Below are 21,223 nucleotides of genomic sequence, written 5' to 3' on the forward strand. Positions count from 1 at the left end.
CTCGACCACTGGCATGTGTTCATAGCCTGTTACAGTAAAGCGAGTGTTTGTTTTTTCAAGAAAATACATAAGGAACAATATGTAATTAACTGACTCGTGACAAGAAAGATGTAACTTTATTAATGTTTACTGTAAATTATACAATTCAGTAAAACAGATTTGGTTATTACTGGACATGGTTTTATACTGTACACCACATACTACCATGACAATACATTAGTTGTGACGCGCAGAACATTCAGTGCACATGCTGGCTAACAACACATTTTTTGTTTAATTCTGAGAATGTTAAAATCAAGACTAGTATCACCAAGGTTTTTTTTTGGCCAGTATGGGTCACTTATCAGTACTGCATATAGTCTGGATGTTGGCTCATCGTAATTCTAATAAAAAATAAAAATCCATCCCTTATTGCTTTGACACATTCTTTACGTACACTTTGAACAGTTATTCCTATAAAGTATCTTTTGAAGATCCTCATCCCAACTCAGCCCATCAATTTCTTTCTACCTTTCCCTGTAACAATACACATTGCATACCTCTTGCCATCTTACTTATCCTGTCCTGCCATGCTCCATGTCACTGCCTGCTCCTCCCTCTCCCTGAGCAGGTGGCGGATGGAAGCATTTTGTGTGGCGAGGGTGCTAGAGAGGAGGGGCATTAGGGTCCTAAAGCCTTCTCTCAGCTCCTCCACATTCTGCTGCAGACTGTTTGTGTGTTTTTCCAGGTCCCCTCGGCATCCACTCACCTCTGACAGCACGTCATACATCAGATTCTGCATCTACATGGGGGAAAAGGTGCAGAGTGGTCTGAGAATGTGATAATGTTTAGAAGATTGTCGATTGCTCCCTTCTCTAGAATATTGGTCATATTTGGTTATTGCAACAGTAGTGGCCTAGCCTGGACTCAGATCTGTTTGTGCTACCATGTCAACTCCTCGTCACTCATTTGGCATGACAAGGAGTTGACATGATAGCACAAACAGATATGGGTCCAGGCTAGTAGTGGCAACTAGAATATTGGTCATATTTGGTTGTTGCAACAGTAGTGGGTGAACCTAATGGGTAACCGTGCCTGTCTCTCACCTTGCAGAGATCCACCAGCGTGTTGGCCTGGTCAGCTAATTTCCTCCTTTCCATCTTCACATCACGCAGCCTGGGGTGAACACAGAGGAAGATTTCTAACATTCAGACATAATCACAGGACAGGTAAAACAAATTGAAAATATAATTCACGATAAACAGAATGACCATTTCTGTATTACAGTCGAGGCTTTCACAAGTTCTAGAGTTCTAACACCTCTGTGCATGTGGTGTAAAGTGTAACCTCATTGGCTTTTCAGAGGGGAATATCTAAGCTGATTGGTGGGTTACTTGGGGAAGTGTGTTTTGAATGGTGCTTTACCGGTGGATTGCGAGCAGCAGCTTCCTCTGGTGCATGCGCACTCTGCAGTGGTCTCTCTCCCTGGCCAGCTTGGTGTGTTTGTAGATCATCCAGGTCTCTCTCAGTACATTTGCTGCAGCAATTTTTATCTGGAAGAGAACAATTGCTTCCTCATCCAACACTCAGTTTTCAATGTGTGCATCCCAAATGGCACCCTATTACCGGTGCACTATATATGGAATAGGTTGCCATTTGTGAGACAGTCCATGATTCATACAACTTTACAGGTCAACATTGAATGTCTCACATATGTTAAGTCAAGGTTCCAAAGACCACTATTGAATACATTCACATGCTAATTAAGTCAGGTGAGTTTTACCCCTTTTGTAAAGTGGGAATCCATCATGAAGTTGTGGACGTGTTTCTCTGCCCTGGTCAGCTCCAGTTTCCTGGCAACCACGGCAACCACCAGCACTGTGCAACCAGCCCCCTTGTGTGTGTATGACAGAGAGAGAAATAAACAAAACAAAAAAGGTTAAAGGCCCAGCGCAATCAAAATCTAGATGGTCCTGTTTTATTTCCATACTAGGAGTTGGAATAGAACTATGAAATTGTGAAAATTATGATAATGCCCTTTTAGTGTAGGAGCTATTTGAAAAGACCGCCTGAAATTTTAGCCTGTTTTGGTGGGATGGAGTTTTGGCCTACCCGGTGACACCACCAGGCGGTAAATGAGTTAATAGACCAATAAGAAAGAGATTTCCAAACCAATAACAGCTAGTTTTCAGTTTTCCCCTCCCCACTCAGACTACTGCCAGACAGTCCTAGCTAAATTCTTGCTTGGGATATTGGTCTTGCTAAGAAGTCAATTTTGTTAAATTTTCACTATTTTAATTGAGAACAATCACAGTAGGGTACTTAATTGTTAACCAGAAATGATTTGATATTGAGATAAAAATGGCTGCATTGGGTCTTTAAGGAAAAGAAGACAGTATGCTAATGACCACAATTACAATGATTCCCACCACCTTCTCTTTTAAAGATTTCATCAAATTATTCCAAGGCACCGGCAACAAGCCAACTCAGCTGTGCGATTGCCTTTCCTATTTCGCCGAAGCTGCTTACCATGATCCCAGTGAGTAGACAGATGCTGCGGCCACAGTAGGTGTGGGGAACAACATCCCCATAACCAATGGACAAGAAGGTGACCGAGACCATCCACAGGGCCTCCATGTAGTTACTGCTCAGGTCCTTATAGTTGTGGTGTCTAGAGGACAAGGGAGGGATGATGGTTCAGATTTTCCTCTGTCTTGTCCACTCTTACCATATTAACATTTAACAAAAAACTAGTTTCTGTCTAGGAGTGTGATATTTGACTGTATTTTTTATATGACTGACTGAGCTTATGATGGGCCCATCTGATATTAGTCACAGTACAGGTTGGTCCAAGTAATATACAGTGGGGCAAAAAAGTATTTAGTCAGCCAACAATTGTGCAAGTTCTCCCACTTAAAAAGATGAGAGAGGCCTGTAATTTTCATCATAGGTACACTTCAACTATGACAGACAAAATGAGAAAAAAAATCAAAAAAATCACATTGTAGGATTTTTAATGAATTTATTTGCAAATAATGGTGGAAAATAAGTATTTGGTCAATAACAAAAGTTTATCTCAATACTTTGTTATATACCCTTTGTTGGCAATGACAGAGATCAAACGTTTTCTGTAAGTCTTCACACACTGTTGCTGGTATTTTGGCCCATTCCTCCATGCATATCTCCTCTAGAGCAGTGAGGTTTTGGGGCTGTTGCTGGGCAACACGGACTTTCAACTCCCTCCAAAGATTTTCTATGGGGTTGAGATCTGGAGACTGGCTAGGCCACTCCAGGACCTTGAAATGCTTCTTACGAAGCCACTCTTTCGTTGCCCGGGCGGTGTGTTTGGGATCATTGTCATGCTGAAAGACCCAGCCACGTTTCATCTTCAATGCCCTTGCTGATGGAAGGATGTTTTCACTCAAAATCTCACGATACATGGCCCCATTCATTCTTTACACGGATCAGTCGTCCTGGTCCCTTTGCAGAAAAACAGCCCCAAAGCATGATGTTTCCACCCCCATGCTTCACAGTAGGTATGGTTTTCTTTGGATGCAACTCAGCATTCTTTGTCCTCCAAACACGACGAGTTGAGTTTTTACCAAAAAGTTATATTTTGGTTTCATCATGTTACCATATGACATTCTCCCAATCTTCTTCTGGATCATCCAAATGCTCTCTAGCAAACTTCAGACGGGCCTGGACATGTACTGGCTTAAGCAGGGGGACACGTCTGGCACTGCAGGATTTGAGTCCCTGGCGGCGTAGTGTGTTACTGATGGTAGGCTTTGTTACTTTGGTCCCAGCTCTCTGCAGGTCATTCACTAGGTCCCCCTGTGTGGTTCTGGGATTTTTGCTCACTGTTCTTGTGAACATTTTGACCCCACGGGGTGAGATCTTGCGTGGAGCCCCAGATCGAGGGAGATTATCAGTGATCTTGTATGTCTTCCATTTCCTAATAATTGCTCCCACAGTTGATTTCTTCAAACCAAGCTGCTTACCTATTGCAGATTCAGTCTTCCCAGCCTGGTGCAGGTCTACAATTTTGTTTCTGGTGTCCTTTGACAGCTCTTTGGTCTTGGCCATAGTGGAGTTTGGAGTGTGACTGTTTGAGGTTGTGGACAGGTGTCTTTTATACTGATAACAAGTTCAAACAGGTGCCATTAATACAGGTAACGAGTGGAGGACAGAGGAGCCTCTTAAAGAAGAAGTTACAGGTCTGTGAGAGCCAGAAATCTTGCTTGTTTGTAGGTGACCAAATACTTATTTTCCACCATAATTTGCAAATAAATTCATTAAAAATCCTACAATGTGATTTTCTGGATTTTTTTCCTTCTCATTTTGTCTGTCATAGTTGAAGTGTACCTATGATGAAAATTACAGGCCTCTGTCATCTTTTTAAGTTGGAGAACTTGCACAATTGGTGGCTGACTAAATACTTTTTTGCCCCACTGTAGTCACTAAGGCCGGGATTAAATCGAAGGCACGTCCCAGCACTACAGACAATGCGTCTTTTAAAATGCCATTTCCCCGACGTTTGCAATGGTAAATGCTACGGACGTCGGCTGAAGTATCAAATTACCTTTAAAAGGCGCATTATCTGTAGTGTTGGGACGTGCCTTCGATTGTAGTGTAGTGTAGTGTAGTGCCTTTGAATCAGTGTTAATTTTGGCCCTTTTTTTAAATGTAGTCTAGTTTTAGACAAGGATATATTTGTCAAAATTACTTAAGTCACATTTGTCATTTAAATCATGATTTAGCCTAGTTAATCAAAATGAAAAAAACGTTTTAGTCAATTAAATGCCCTTTAATTTTAGTCACATTTTAATACACACATAGGGTATTCAGAAAGTATTCAGACCCCTTTACTTTTCCCATATTTTGTTAAAATGGATTAAAAATATATTCTTAATCAATATGCACACAATACCCCATAATGACAAAGCAAAAACGGGTTTCTAGACTTTTTGTTACATTTATAAAATAAAAAAAGCAGAAATTTTACATTTACATACAGTTTAAACTCAGTTTTTCACAATTCCTGGCATTTAATCCTAGTAAAAATTCCCTGTCTTAGGTAAGTTAGGACCACCACTTTATTTTAAGAATGTGAAATGTCAGAATAATAGTAGACTTTTATTTCTTTCATCACATTCCCAGTGGGTCAGAAGTTTACATACACTCAATTAGTATTTGGTAGCATTGCCTTGAAATTGTTTAACTTGGGTCAACCATTTTGGGTAGCCTTCCAAAAGCTTCCCACAATAAGTTGGATGAATATTGGCCCATTCCTCCTGACAGAGCTGTTGTAACTGAGTCAGGTTTGTAGGCCTCCTTGCTCGCACACACTTTTTCAGTTCTGCGCACACATTTTCTATAGGATTGAGGTCAGGGCTTTGTTATGGCCACCCCAATACCTTGACTTTGTTGTCCTTAAGCCATTTTGCCACAACTTTGGAAGTATGCTTGCGGTCAATGTCCATCTGGAAGACCCATTTGCGACCAAGCTGTAACTTCCTGACTGATGTCTTGAGATGTTGCTTCAATATATCCACATAATTTTCCTTCCTCATGTAGCCATCTATTTTGTGAAGTGCACCAGTCCCTCTTGCAGCAAAGCACCCCCACAACATGATGCTGCCACCCCCGTGCTTCACGGTTGGGATGGTGTTCTTCGGCTTGCAAGCCTCCCCCTTTTTCCTCCAAACATAACGATGGTCATTATGGCCAAACAGTTATATTTTTGTTTCATCAGACCAGAGGACATTTCTCCAAAAAGTAAGATATTTGTCCCCATGTGCAGTTGCAAACTGTGGTCTGGCTTTTTTTTATGGAGGTTTTGGAGCGGTGGCTTCTTCCTTGCCGAGCAGCCTTTCAGGCTCGTTTTACTGTAGATATAGATACTTTTGTACCTGTTTCCTCCAGCCTCTTCACAAGGTCCTTTGCTGTCGTTCTGGAATTTAATTGCACTTTTCGCACCAAAGTACATTAATCTCTGAACCAAACTTCTGGAGGTCTACAATTTTTTTCTGAGGTCTTGGCTGATTTCTTTTGACTTCCCCATGATGTCAAGCAAAGAGGCGCTGAGTTTGAAGGTACGCCTTGAAATACATCCACAGGTACACCTCCAATTGACTCAAATTATGTCAATTAAACTATCAGAAGCTTCTAAAACCATGACATCATTTTCTGGAATTTTCTAAGCTGTTTAAAGGCACAGTCAACTTAGGTTATGTAAACTTCTGACCCACTGGAATTGTGATACCGTGAATTATAAGTGAAATAATCTGTCTGCAAACAATTGTTGGAAGAATTACTTGTGTCACGCACAAAGTAGATGTCCTAACCGTCTTGCCAAAACTATAGTTTGCTAACAAGATATTTGTGGCGTGGTTGAAAAACGAGTTTTAATGACTCCAACCTAAGTGTATGTAAACTTCCAACTTCAACTGTGTGTATTCATTTACTCAGTACTTTGTTGAATTACCTTTGGCAGAAATGACAGCCTTCAGTCTTCTTGGATATGACGCTACAAGCTTGGCGCACCTGTATTTGAGGAGCTTCTCCTATTGTTCTCTGCAGATCCTCTCAAGCTCTGTCCGGTTGGAAGGTGCACAGCTGCACAGCTATTTTCAGGTCTCTCCAGAGATGTTAGATCAGGTTCAAGTCTGGGCTCTGGCTGGGCCACTCAAGGACATTGTCTTGGCTGTGTGCTTAGTGTCGTTGTCCTGTTGGAAGGGGAACCTTCGCCCCAGTCCTAGGTCCTGAGCACTCTGGAGCAGGATTTCATCAAGGATCAATGTACTTTGCTCCGTTCATCTTTCCCTTCGATCCTGACTAGTCTCCCTGCTACTGAAAAACATCCCCACAGCATGATGCTGCCACCACCATGCTTCACCGTAGGGATAGTATTGGGCAGGTGATGAGCCGTGACTGGTTGCCTCCAGATGTGACTCTTATTCCATTTTCTCTACATCTAAAGGCACAACCTAGAATCGAGCCAATGTCTTAAGTAGTTGAACATGTTATTACTCCAACCTCGTGAAAGTGACAAACTAACATGTTTTCATTTTTGTCAAAAACAACTTTATATATACTTTTATAACCTTTGATTTGATGGCCTTTGTGAAATATATTTTCCATAACCACAAATATTGTATTTTCAGCCATTTGAAGCTGGTGTACAAAACCAAAAGAAATAGTGCACATAGAACAGATCTACCGCTTCTTAGACTTGCTTACAATGAGCATGACAGATCTATAACTTACGTTTCTATATGAATTTGTTTGGGTTGCCCAAAAAGTTACATATTGCAGCTTTAACTCAAAATAAAGTTCTTTACCCAGTCAGATATAGTGTAGTGCAAGAGGAATTTAGTCAATAAATAGTTTGCTATCCCTTTTCTTTTCTTTTCTTTCTGTTCTTTCTGTGCCAGCAAATGTATTTATTTACTAGAAATTTATCAGGATGAAATCTCTTGAGATGCACCATCTCGTTTTCAAGAATGTCCAAATCAAAAAACAAACAAACAATAGTTAGTAAGGATGGATCGAAATTTAAGGAATGGTAGCTGGAGGGTCATGCTTTTTCAATTTTGGTCAAGGGGAGGGTTTAGTATTTAATCTAGTCCAGGGGAGGGTCATGTAATTTCTAATTCATGAAAATTAGACATTTCTCAGTGTTTTAGAGTTAGTTGCTTATTAGGCTATACAGTGCATTTGGAGAGTATTCAGACCCCTTGACTTTTTCCAAATTTTGTTACGTTACAGCCTTATTCTAAAATTAATTTGTTTTATTCCCCCACATAAATCTACACACAATATCCCATAATAACAAACCAAAAACAGGTTTTTAGAAATGTTTGCAAATGTGGGGGGAAAAAGTATTTAGTCAGCCACCAATTGTGCAAGTTCTCCCACTTAAAAAGATGAGAGGCCTGTAATTTTCATCATAGGTACACTTCAACTATGACAGACAAAATGAGAAGAAAAAAATCCAGAAAATCACATTGTAGGATTTTTAGTTTATTTATTTGCAAATTATGGTGGAAAATAAGTATTTGGTCACCTACAAACAAGCAAGATTTCTGGCTCTCACAGACCTGTAACTTCTTCTTTAAGAGGCTCCTCTGTCCTCCACTCGTTACCTGTATTAATGGCATCTGTTTGAACTTGTTATCAATTTAAAAGACACCTGTCCACAACCTCAAACAGTCACACTAAAACTCCACTATGGCCAAGACCAAAGAGCTGTCAAAGGACACCAGAAACAAAATTGTAGACCTGCACCAGGCTGGGAAGACTGAATCTGCAATAGGTAAGCAGCTTGGTTTGAAGAAATCAACTGTGGGAGCAATTATTAGGAAATGGAAGACATACAAGATCACAGATAATCTCCCTCGACCTGGGGCTCCACGCAAGATCTCACCCCGTGGGGTCAAAATGTTCACAAGAACGGTGAGCAAAAATCCAAGAACCACACAGGGGGACCTAGTGAATGAACTGCAGAGAGCTGGGACCAAAGTAACAAAGCCTACCATCAGTAACACACTACGCCGCCAGGGACTCAAACCCTGCAGTGCCAGACGTGTCCCCCTGCTTAAGCCAGCACATGTCCAGGCCCGTCTGAAGTTTGCTAGAGAGCATTTGGATGATCCAGAAGAAGATTGGCAGAATGTCATATGGGCAGATGAAACCACAATATAACTTTTTGGTAAAAACTCAATTCGTTGTGTTTGGAGGACAAAGAATGCTGAGTTGCATCCAAAGAACACCATACCTACTGTGAAGCATGGGGGTGGAAACATCATGCTTTGGGGCTGTTTTTCTGCAAAGGGACCAGGACGACTGATCCGTGTAAAGGAAAGAATGAATAGGGCCATGTATCGTGAGATTTTGACTGAAAACCTCCTTCCATCAGCAAGGGCATTGTAGATGAAACGTGGCTGGGTCTTTCAGCATGACAATGATCCCAAACACACCGCCCGGGCGACGAAGGAGTGGCCTAGCTAGTCTCCAGATCTCAACCCCATAGAAAATCTTTGGAGGGAGTTGAAAGTCTGTGTTGCCCAGTAACAGCCCCAAAACATCACTGCTCTAGAGGAGATCTGCATGGAGGAATGGGCCAAAATACCAGCAACAGTGTGTGAAAACCTTGTGAAGACTTACAGAAAACGTTTGATCTCTGTCATTGCCAACAAATGGTATATAACAAAGTATTGAGATGAACTTTTGTTATTGACCAAATACTTATTTTCCACCATAATTTGCAAATAAATTCATTAAAAATCCTACAATGTGATTATCTGGATTGTTTTCTCATTTTGTCTGTCATAGTTGAAGTGTGATGAAAATTACAGGCCTCTCTCATCTTTTTAGGTCGGAGAACTTGCACAATTGGTTGCTGACTAAATACTTTTTTTGCCCCACTGTTTAAAAAAAAAAAAATGAAATATCACATTTACATTCGTTTTCAGACCGTTTACTCAGTACTTTGTTGAAGCACATTTGGCAGCAATTTAGCCTCGAGTCTTCTTGGGTATGATGCTACAAGCTTGGCACACCTGTATTTAGGGAGTTTTTCCCATTCTTTTCTGCAGATCTTCTCAAACTTTTCAGCTTGGATGGGGAGCATCGCAGCGCAGCTATTTTCAGGTCTCTCCAGAGATGTTCGATCTAGTTCAATTCTGGGCTCTGGCTGGGCCACTCAGGGACATTCAGAGACTTGTTTCGAAGCCACAACTGCGTTGTCTTGGCTGTGTGCTTAGTGTCATTGTCCTGTTGGAATGTGAACCTTCACCCAGGTCTGAGTTCCTGAGCGCTCTGGAGCAGGTTTTCATCAAGAAGCTCTCTGCTTCGTTCATCATTCTCTCGATCCTGACTAGTCTCCCAGTCTCTGAAAAACATCCCCACACCATGATGCTGCCACCACCATGCTTCACCGTAGGGATGGTGCCAGGTTTCCTCCAGATGTGACGCTAGGCATTCAGGCCAGACTTCAATCTTGGTTTCATCAGACCAGAGAATCTTGTTTGTCATGGTTTGAGAGTCCTTTAGGTGCCTTTTGGCAAACTCCAAGAGGGCTGTCATGTGCCTTTTACTGAGGAGTGGCTTCCGTCTGGCCACTCTACCATAAAGGCTTGATTGGTGGAGTGCTGCAAAGATGTTTGTCCTTCTGGAAGGTTCTCCCATCTTCACAGAGGAACTCTGGATCTCTGTCAGAATGACCATTCGGTTCTTGGTCACCTCCCTGACCAAGGCCCTTCTCCCCCCGATTGCTCAGTTTGGCCCAGGTGGCCAGCTCTAGGAAGAGTGTTAGTGGTTCCAAACTTCATACATTTAAGAATGATGGAGGCCATTGTGTTCTTGGGGACCTTCAATGCTGCAGAAATGTTTTGATACCCTTCCCCAGATCTGTGCTTCTGTGTCAGAGCTCTACGGACAATTCCTTCGACGTCATTGCTTGGTTGTTGCTCTGACATGCACTGTCAACTGTGGAACCTTAAATAGACAGGTGTGTGCCTTTTCAAATTATTTCCAATCAATTGAATTTACCACAGGTGGACTCCAATCAAGTTGTAGAAACATCTCAAGGATGGGGCGGCAGGGTAGCCTAGTGGCTAATCTCCCAAAAATATTGTCTAGTCCATTTAGTAGTCAGATTTTAGTCACAGGGATAATTTTGTAAACTGAAAATATATATGTATTTGTTTAGTTATATTTTTTTCTGGGTCTATTTAGTCAGTTATAGTCTCATTAATTGACACTGAAAAATAGGTTTTTGAATAATATTTTAGTCACTGTTTTTGTTGATGAAATTAACACCACTGAATGAATCCCGGGAAAAGTCTATTGCATATGTCACTCCTCCTCAATCTCCTCCTTTCCCTTCTTACAGGCTGACTACATCGCTAGCGTTGCAAAATAAATGTAGAAATCTATGTTATTCAATTATTGCATCCACACTGCCCGCGTGCGTGCCAACGATGCATTGCCAAGGGCTAAAATATACAGTGCCTTGCGAAAGTATTCGGCCCCCTTGAACTTTGCGACCTTTTGCCACATTTCAGGCTTCAAACATAAAGATATAAAACTGTATTTTTTTGTGAAGAATCAACAACAAGTGGGACACAATCATGAAGTGGAACGACATTTATTGGATATTTCAAACTTTTTTAACAAATCAAAAACTGAAAAATTGGGCGTGCAAAATTATTCAGCCCCCTTAAGTTAATACTTTGTAGCGCCACCTTTTGCTGCGATTACAGCTGTAAGTCGCTTGGGGTATGTCTCTATCAGTTTTGCACATCGAGAGACTGACATTTTTTTCCCATTCCTCCTTGCAAAACAGCTCGAGCTCAGTGAGGTTGGATGGAGAGCATTTGTGAACAGCAGTTTTCAGTTCTTTCCACAGATTCTCGATTGGATTCAGGTCTGGACTTTGACTTGGCCATTCTAACACCTGGATATGTTTATTTTTGAACCATTCCATTGTAGATTTTGCTTTATGTTTTGGATCATTCTCTTGTTGGAAGACAAATCTCCGTCCCAGTCTCAGGTCTTTTGCAGACTCCAACAGGTTTTCTTCCAGAATGGTCCTGTATTTGGCTCCATCCATCTTCCCATCAATTTTAACCATCTTCCCTGTCCCTGCTGAAGAAAAGCAGGCCCAAACCATGATGCTGCCTCCACCATGTTTGACAGTGGGGATGGTGTGTTCAGGGTGATGAGCTGTGTTGCTTTTACGCCAAACATAACATCTTGCATTGTTGCCAAAAAGTTCAATTTTGGTTTCATCTGACCAGAGCACCTTCTTCCACATGTTTGGTGTGTCTCCCAGGTGGCTTGTGGCAAACTTTAAACAACACTTTTCATGGATATCTTTAAGAAATGGCTTTCTTTTTGCCACTCTTCCATAAAGGCCAGATTTGTGCAATATACGACTGATTGTTGTCCTATGGACAGAGTCTCCCACCTCAGCTATAGATCTCTGCAGTTCATCCAGAGTGATCATGGGCCTCTTGGCTGCATCTATGATCAGTCTTCTTCTTGTATGAGCTGAAAGTTTAGAGGGACGGCCAGGTCTTGGTAGATTTGCAGTGGTCTGATACTCCTTCCATTTCAATATTATCGCTTGCACAGTGCTCCTTGGGATGTTTAAAGCTTGGGAAATCTTTTTGTATCCAAATCCGGCTTTAAACTTCTTCACAACAGTATCTCGGACCTGCCTGGTGTGTTCCTTGTTCTTCATGATGCTCTCTGCGCTTTTAACGGACCTCTGAGACTATCACAGTGCAGGTGCATTTATACGGAGACTTGATTACACACAGGTGGATTGTATTTATCATCATTAGTCATTTAGGTCAACATTGGATCATTCAGAGATCCTCACTGAACTTCTGGAGAGAGTTTGCTGCACTGAAAGTAAAGGGGCTGAATAATTTTGCACGCCCAATTTTTCAGTTTTTGATTTGTTAAAAAAGTTTGAAATATCCAATAAATGTCGTTCCACTTCATGATTGTGTCCCACTTGTTGTTGATTCATCACAAAATAATACAGTTTTATATCTTTATGTTTGAAGCCTGAAATGTGGCAAAAGGTCGCAAAGTTCAAGGGGGCCGAATACTTTCGCAAGGCACTGTAAGTAAGTTCTATTTCTGACGCAGATCGAGCTGCAAGTCCTGCCTCTTCCATCCCCTCATTGGTTTATAGAAGCAGGTACCCACATGCCATCTCCTCATTGGTTATACCCACGTGGGTGACTGAAAGATGAACGAGGTCAGTGGCGAAAAAGCCTGGAAGGAGGAGAGAGAACTAGAAAGGATTTGGTTGACTGTTTTATGTGTGAATTAATTGTCGGAGTAGAGGACCTTATGCATTTCAGGTAAAATAACAACTCAATGTTTATATCCCAGGACAAATTAGCTAGCTAAATAGGACAAATTAGCTAGCAAGTGCAAGCTAGCTAGCTAAATTGCCATACATGTTTAATGCTTTTTCGACCGGTCCCCAAATTAATATAATCGGTTCAGAGTTTGTTTTGATATTTTAACCTGCGTGTCGTGATTGTGTTTGGTGTGGGGGACAAAATACATTTATACACGATGGCGTACGCACGCAGCCGGTTCAGGTTCCATGTTAGTCACTCACCTCTCACAGACATGAAGGCCCCATGCAGCGATGAGCCACAGAGAGACGCTGAAGATCATCAACACAGTGCCAGGGTAGATGGTCATCAGCGCTTTGACCACAAAACGGCTGTTGAAGTGGATCTGGATACAAGTAATAATAATATTCATATCCACAGTAAGAATGGAGAGGTTTGCAAAGCCAAGCGGGAAGTTCAAGGTCATCAGTTTGATCAGTGTTAAAAAAGCAATAACATGGGAAGGAATTACAGTGGGAGGATTTGGTAGAGACTCAGGAGAGTGGGAGAGGGAGGCGGGTTGCGGGACAAAGCAGAATGTAGTGTCACTGTCATAGTAGTGTCCCCAACAAACTCAAGTTGTACAAAAAAAAAGTAAAATAATTACAAAAGCATTGTGGAGATACTGCACAACGGTTGTGTAAACATTTTTGTGCCTACAAAATCTCGACATCAGTAGTAAGTATCTTCTCATTCAAGTGGAATTTGGGATATGGCTTGAAAACGTACAGTATCTCAATCCAAGGATGGAAGGTGTAGCTTTACTTCTAATTATCACATATCGAGAAGATTTAAATACTTTTGGTTGTTATTAAATTGCCTTTTCTGTTAACATGCTCAGCTAGCCAATGCTAAAGCAGACCATTGGATTCCATGAAAATGCAACACCTAGCAATGGGGTGAGTATCTGCTGGAAGTGTTGTGGAATCCAATGGGCAGCTTTAGCATCGTATCATGGTACTTGCTACTGAACTTCAAGTCAAAATCATTTTGGCTAATGTACAAACTGAGTGTGTACAAGTCCATTAAACCAAGTAACTAAGATTTGAGGGAGAGGTTGCACCACTTGCATGGTGACCAATGTTGACCCCTGACCTTGTTGAGGGCGCCAATGCTCCGCGAGGCCGTGTCTGTGTAGAGTCGGCTGTGCAGCATCAAGGCACGACCGAGGAGGTAGAGTCGCAGGAACATGGGCAGAGCCAGCACAATCTCGAGCTCCGTCTCTGACAGCGTGGGGGACATGGCTTGCCATGACAATGGGAGACCCACCGGGAACGGATGCACCACCGCTACAAACAGCTCCAGGGCAATTAGAGTCACTCGTTCCATTGTCATGGCGATTCGCCAGTCCTCTGCTCCGTTATCGTGGATGTAGAGCTTTCAGTGATGAGAGTATGGGTACAAAACCATATCCGAGTTAGAGCATAGACATAGTACAGTGTCACTGAGAGTGTAGTCAAAGTGTAATAAATGATATAACGAGAGGTACCAGACAAGGTTGCCCTCTGTCACCATCTTCTTTCCAGGTTAGCAATAGAGCCTCTACTATACTATAGTCTGGCATATAACAAAAAAATTGAAGAGTAGAATGACTGAAAATAATTAAAGCCAAGGGATCATAGCTTGTTTAAAATAGGGAGATATGGGCAGTATATTTAGTAGTCAGAGAGGTGAAATTACCTGCACCTCACAGATGTGGTAGGCAATGATCAGGCCCAGCAGGATAAGAGAAGACAAGCTGATAATAGACTTCATAGCCACGGAGTATATGGAGCTCTGTAGGGGAACACATGTAGTGGACTCACTCATCTTAACATACATTGGGCAAATATGCCTTCTTTTAACATACAGCTGGGATTCAATCATAGTGCATTGTAGCGCGCTTGACATTTCAGATTGATACAATCTTCGCGAACATGGGAACATTAAAAGGCATGTTGTCCACAGCGCTCTACAGTACAACGCGCCTCAGACTGCATCTTGGCCACAGTAACCTTCATTCAAATATGCCATCTTCAGCAACAAACACTGAAGACCTTCAAATACATTTCTCTGAGTTAGAACTCATTATTTCTCATTAATTACCCAGGTGTCCCCCGTATTTCAAAAATGTGATCTGTGCCTGGTTGAACTTGCCTGGCTTAGTTAACCTACAGAAAAGACCCAAAACTGCAAACCCCTCCCATCTGGCACTCCAGGCAGACTCAAGCAAATGCTCAAAGTATACAGAAAAAAAATTAAGCATTGGAACCCAGATCTGTACCCAAAGACTGACCTTACTGTAGACGCTCCAGGAGAGCTCTGTCTCGGTGACCATGACCACCACTCCAAACATCCCCACAGCGAGCGCACAGTCATTCAGCCTCTGCCTCCTCTCAAACAGCGCCCTTCGCCGGACCAGCCTATGACCGATGCTCTGGGTCTTCTTGTGAGGGCAGTCATGAGGACCATCCTTGGGCTCTGCACCACTGCTCTCCTCACCTCCACCATAGGTGCCCTTGGCCTCAGATTTGGTGTGATTCTTGTCAGAGCTGGATGTTTGATTGGAGTCCTTTGGCTGGTAGTCGTCTTTGGTTGTAATGATAATCTCAGGTAGACTCTGGCGGATTTGCATCTCCATTGATGTGGGCTCTAGCCTTTGACCTCCTTCACTGGGTGGCCCACTTTCTGTCTCCCTTAAGTCCATACGAGACATGCGGACTCTGTTGTAGGGTGACTGAGTGGATTTCATGTCCTGCTGGCGCCTCTGTGGGCTTGCCTTTTTGGTTTTACTACCCCAAATCCGTTCCTTGTGCCCAGCATTCTGTTCATTTCCTGCTGGCTTCTCGCCTCTCTTTTCCTTGCGCACCTCCTTCCCCCTAACCTGTTCCTTATCGTCTCCCCTTCGGGGTGAGGGTGGGACATATTGGCAGCCATTGTAATATTGGAGGGTGGGTGGTGACTGGGTTCCATCGAGCCACACTGAGTGATCTTCCCCTCTTTGACATGAGTGGTTCCTTCTGCACTGGTTGCCAAAAACAGGAGGGAGAGGGACCACTTTTGATTGAAGGAGGGGATGTTGATCCTCCTCATTCTGCATTGTCAAGTTCATAGAGGGAGAGGGCTCCATCTAGGGATTGATACATATTGAAATATTTTATGGGGTTTGGAAAGAGACAAAAGTGAGTTAATGCAGCCAGTCGGAGTGAAAACAGTAAAAATGTATAAGAGGGAAGCATATAAAAACACAAACTCTATTGTAAAAGAAATCTGAGGTGATATGCCTGCGGAATGCTAAGAGATTCACAGAAGACATTCATACCATTCACAGTTCACATGTAAACATGAACACAAATCTTCCTCTGTGATAATGGTTGACAATATATTGACATTTCTCTATGCGGTTTCCATTGAAGATAATATGATAAGACAATGGAAACCTGTTGGAAAAACTTATCTAGAAACACTAGAATTATTGAAGTTATTGCAGCACCTGGTAATCTTACCATGTCAATCATCAATATTCTTGCCAAATTACTATTAAAACCTAGTTGTTTCCGCTCAGTCTTACCTTTCCACGTATTTCAGTTACTTCCAAATAAGTTTTCAATTCCACCGTTGTTGGATAAGAATGCCCCTGTTCTTTTTAAATTCCTTAAATTGTCCTTTAGTCAATATCCTCAAAGTCAACACAAAGGAATTGAAGCATCAGTTAAATATATCCTGGATATTACCTAAGGATAATTAGGTGACAAAACTACAAAAATATATTCAGTTTCTCTAGTCTCTCAGAAATAACTTTCTATCAATCCAGCTCCCCTCCCACAGACACAAGTAAAGGTTATGAACTATAATCCATATAGCAGCATATGAACCATATGTCCATGGATATCAATTGTATTATGACTCCTTTATTTAATTATTTTCCACTTAAGTTATGTCCATCATGACATATTCATTTAAACTAGGCTTATGACTGACTAAGATCCACAGTTTCAGTTGTCCCCCCGGTTGCATGGCAAAGTATATGTCATCTGACAGAATAATTCATCAAGTTTGACAGTTCTTTCTCCTGTTTCTCCTTTTGTGTGTGTGTGTGTGTGTGTGTGTGTGTGTGTGTGTGTGTGTGTGTGTGTGTGTGTGTGTGTGTGTGTGTGTGTGTGTGTGTGTGTGTGTGTGTGTGTGTGTGTGTGTGTGTGTGTGTGTGTGTGTGTGTGTGTGTGTGTGTGTGTGTGTGTGTGTGTGTTGAATAAGGGAAGAATAGTTGACAATTAGTTTTATTGAGTGATAAGAATGACTATTTTATTGGGTTTTATTTTTATTATGGTCATGGGAGCTCGCCAAGCTGGCAATTTGGATCCTTTCCCATTTAATCTAAGAGAGTGCGTGATGGTCCTGTGTATGAATGCAGGGGAGGAGATTATAGAAATATGACAGATTAATCAAATTGGTTTGAGAGTCAGAGATCTGATACTTACGGGCTAATGAAATATGTCACCCTTTAGCCTGACAATGTGGAGAGGGAAATGGTTTTGGAATTAAAGTCATAACAATGACATTCACCAACATTTAATTCCATCTATTAATACTTGACAGATGGGGCTCCAGTTAACAGAGGAAGTCAAGGAGGGTTGGAGAGAGGAGGATAAAGACAGGTATTGTAAAATCAAAATACAACACATTCTCAAATCGAGATAGTAGCCTACTAGAAGTATGCAATGAGACAGGTGAAAGGCATTCGTCAAAAATGTTCTATCAGGAAAAGGCTACTTTGAAAATGCCGTAGATACAGTTGAAGTCAGAAGTTTACATACACCTTAGCCAAATACATTTAAACTCAGTTTTTCACAATTCCTGACATTTAATCCTAGTAAAAATTCCCTGTCTTAGGTCAGTTAGGATCATCACTTTATTTTAAGAATGTGAAATGTCAGAATAATAGTAGAGAGAATGATTCACTTCAGCTTTTATTTCTTTCATCACATTCCCAGTGGGTCAGAAGTTTACATACACTCAATTAGTATTTGGTAGCATTGCCTTTAAATTGTTTCACTTGGGTCAAACATTTTGGGTAGCCTTCCACGGAGCTGGTGTAGCTGAGTCAGGTTTGTAGCCCTTCCTGCTCGCCTTCCTTCTATACGATTGAGATCAGGGCTTTGTTATGGCCACTCCAATACCTTGACTTTGTTGTCCTTAAGCCATTTTGCCACAACTTTGGAAGTATGCTTGGGGTCATTGTCCATTTGGGAGACCCATTTGCGACCAAGCTTTAACTTCCTGACTGATGTGTTGAGCTGTTGCTTCAATATATCCACATAATTGTCCTCCCTCATGATGCCATCTATTTTGTGAAGTGCACCAGTCGCTCTGGCAGCAAAGCACCCCCACAGCATGATGCTGCCACCCCTGTGCTTCACGGTTGGGATGGTGTTCTTCGGCTTGCAAGCCTCCCCCTTTTTCCTCCAAACATAACGATGGTCATTATGGCCAAACAGTTCTATTTTTGTTTCATCAGACCAGAGGACATTTCTCCAAAAAGTACGATCTTTGTCCCTATGTGCTGTTGCAAACTGGAGTCTGGCTTTTTTATTGGTGGTTTTGGAGCGGTGGCTTCTTCCTTGCTGAGCGACCTTTCAGGTTATGTTGATATAGGACTCGTTTTACTGTGGATATAGATACTTTTGTATCTGTTTCCTCCAGGATCTTCACAAGGTCCTTTGCTGTCGTTTTGGGACTGATTTTGCACTTTTCGCACCAAAGTACGTTCATCTCTAGGAGACAGAACACGTCTCCTTCCTTAGACGTATGATGGCTGCGTGGTCCCATGGTGTTTATACTTGCATACTATTGTTTGTACAGATGAACGTGGTACCTTCAGGCGTTTGGAAATTGCTCCCAATGATGAACCAGACTTGTGGAGGTTTACAGTTTATTCCTGAGGTCTTGGCTGACTTCTTTTTATTTTCCATGATCTCAAGCAAAGAGGCACTGAGTTTGAAGGTAGGCCTTGAAATACATCCACAGGTACACCTCCAATTGACTCAAATTATGTCAATTAGCCTATCAGAAGCTTCTAAAGCCATGACATAATTTTCTGGAATTTTCCAAGCTGTTTAAAGGCACAGTCAGCTTAGTGTATGCAAACTTCTGATCCACTGGAATTGTGATACAGTGAATGAATCTGTCTGTAAACAATTGTTGGAAAAATGACTTGTGTCATGCACAAAGTAGATGTCCTAAGAGACTTGTCAGAACTATAGTTTGTTAAAAATAAATTTGTGGAGTGGTTGAAAAACAAGTTTTAATGACTCCAACCTAAGTGTATGTAAACTTCCGACTTCAACTGTATGATTATATACTTGTTATTAATAATACCCTATTAAGTGGGAGTCGTCAGCGTAGTATAATGCCCTAATCCAATCAAGAGAGTAATTAAAAACACACAGCACAATGACTAATTATGTGCGTCCCCAAACGGCACCCTATTCCCTGTATTGTGCACTATTTTGACCAGAGCCCTATGGGCCCTGGTGAAACGTAGTGCACTACATTGGGGAATTGGGGTGCAATTTGAGATGTAGCCATGGTTCCATTGTGAGAGGCCGGGTAGCACTCAGGTATTCAATGGGATTAACTATTCTTCCCTAGTGAAATCATCGCCAGCAGCATCCACGTAATCTTCATAATGAAAATTATTTTATTTATTCAGCTTCCAAATCAATTGTTTTCATGAGCAATTGTTTTACAAAAGCCACTACTCATTGTTTTCATATTCTTTATCATTCTCTTGATCTTCTCCTCCTCATTACCCTCCTCCTCTCCTCTCCCCTCACCTCATTACAGGTTGGTCAGAAATATTTATCTTTACCCTGAATGTAGTTCTTGTACAAACCACCAGATGTCACCCACACCCTAGTGGCTGACACGCATATTTTTATGAGGCATCCTGGTTTTGATTTTGGCACAATACAATAGTGCGTAATAGGACAGGCACCATATTTGACACCATATTTGAATCAGACTTTAGTTAATTCTGTACACATTCTAATGATGGAGGTATGTAGATTCAACATGAATCTTCTTACATAGCCTATTACAGTTTTGCACCATACAGGTAACTGCTAAAATAAAGGAAATACTTGACAACATCAGGGATACAAGGTATATTGAAAGCAGGTGCTTCCACACAGGTGTGGTTCCTAAGTTAATTAAGCAATTCAAATGTAAACATCTCAAAAATGCCCTGTTGCCCATTATTTTTGGATGCCATGGCTAGAAGAAGAGATCTCAGTAACTTTGAAAGAGGGGTCTCAAAAGAGCATAGGGGGTTTAAAGGGTGTGTGTGTGTGTATGTCTCAGTCATCAGATCTCAACCCAATTGAAACACTTACGGGAGATTCTGGAGGGGTGTCTGAGACAGCGTTTTCCACCACCAAAACACCAAATTATGGATTTATTTTGTGGAAGAATGGTGTCGTATGGTTTAAGACACTTGTAGAATCTATGCCAAGGTGCATTGAAGCTGTTCTGGTGGCTCGTCATGGCCCAACGCCCTATTATGTTGCCGTTTCCTTTATTTTGGCAGTTACCTGTATATCCTTGTTGTTTCATGCTTGGTGCAGTTTTCTTTACTTAACCGATACCGATGCTTTCCTCCCCCCATTCTACGGGCCATTCATTATTGTGTGCACCCATGCGTGAATATGTGCCTCTAGGGCACAGGAGAGGCCTGACAACTCCCCATAAGCCATGGATAGCGAAAAGCAGCAGAAGTAATAGGATATTCTATTCTACAGTCCCTATCTTTCTTTCCCCCTCGGTTTCTCTCCTCTTCCCTGCATCAGCACTACATGAGGACGAGTGAGGAGTGGAGTCCAACTATGCACATTACTGGGCCCCCATGCAGAGCCCAGCACTTTCTCAATTATACAAGTCCATCCCTCCTGCTGATTCAACTCCCCCTGTCCCCCTCATTGACAGAGCTACTTCTCCACCACATCACACACAACCCAGCCAAATCACTCACCTATCTATCACCTCGCTCACTCACACAGGATAGTTCTCCTCTCCATCAGTTCTCTGCTCCAGTAGACTGTGTATATCACTGTGCAGCACAGACAAATCTGGAGATTGGACCCAAGAGGAATGTTTGTACACACACACGGAACTAATGGAATAGATACAAATATTCTGTAATGTTGTCAATTAAGATGTTGACACAAATCAATCAGGTCGGACTATTTTTCTCAAAAAGGTCAGTTGAGGCTCCCCCTCTCTTTTTCCACTCTTCCACATCCCTCATTTCCTCTCACGGTTTCCTTCTAGACTCCACCTCCCAG

The 21,223-nt window shown here is 41.9% G+C and overlaps 1 protein-coding gene across 1 annotated transcript; it reads right to left on the reverse strand.

Moving 5' to 3' along the window:
• Positions 1-29: 29 nt before the first annotated feature.
• Positions 30-21,201, reverse strand: LOC110487680 (small conductance calcium-activated potassium channel protein 2-like). Its single transcript, XM_036971235.2, has 10 exons — positions 20,911-21,201; positions 15,181-16,014; positions 14,586-14,681; positions 14,001-14,282; positions 13,130-13,251; positions 2,509-2,650; positions 1,763-1,873; positions 1,405-1,532; positions 1,086-1,155; positions 30-781 (listed from the first exon to the last, which is right to left on the reverse strand). The coding sequence occupies exons 2-10, from the start codon at positions 16,012-16,014 to the stop codon at positions 551-553; spliced, it is 2,016 nt and encodes a 671-aa protein (XP_036827130.2). The 5' UTR covers positions 20,911-21,201; the 3' UTR covers positions 30-550.
• Between the last annotated feature and the right edge of the window lie 22 nt (positions 21,202-21,223).

The sequence above is a fragment of the Oncorhynchus mykiss genome, chromosome 30 (genome assembly GCF_057628025.1).
Source record: "Oncorhynchus mykiss isolate SJ-2025 chromosome 30, ASM5762802v1, whole genome shotgun sequence".
Taxonomy (NCBI): domain Eukaryota; kingdom Metazoa; phylum Chordata; class Actinopteri; order Salmoniformes; family Salmonidae; genus Oncorhynchus; species Oncorhynchus mykiss.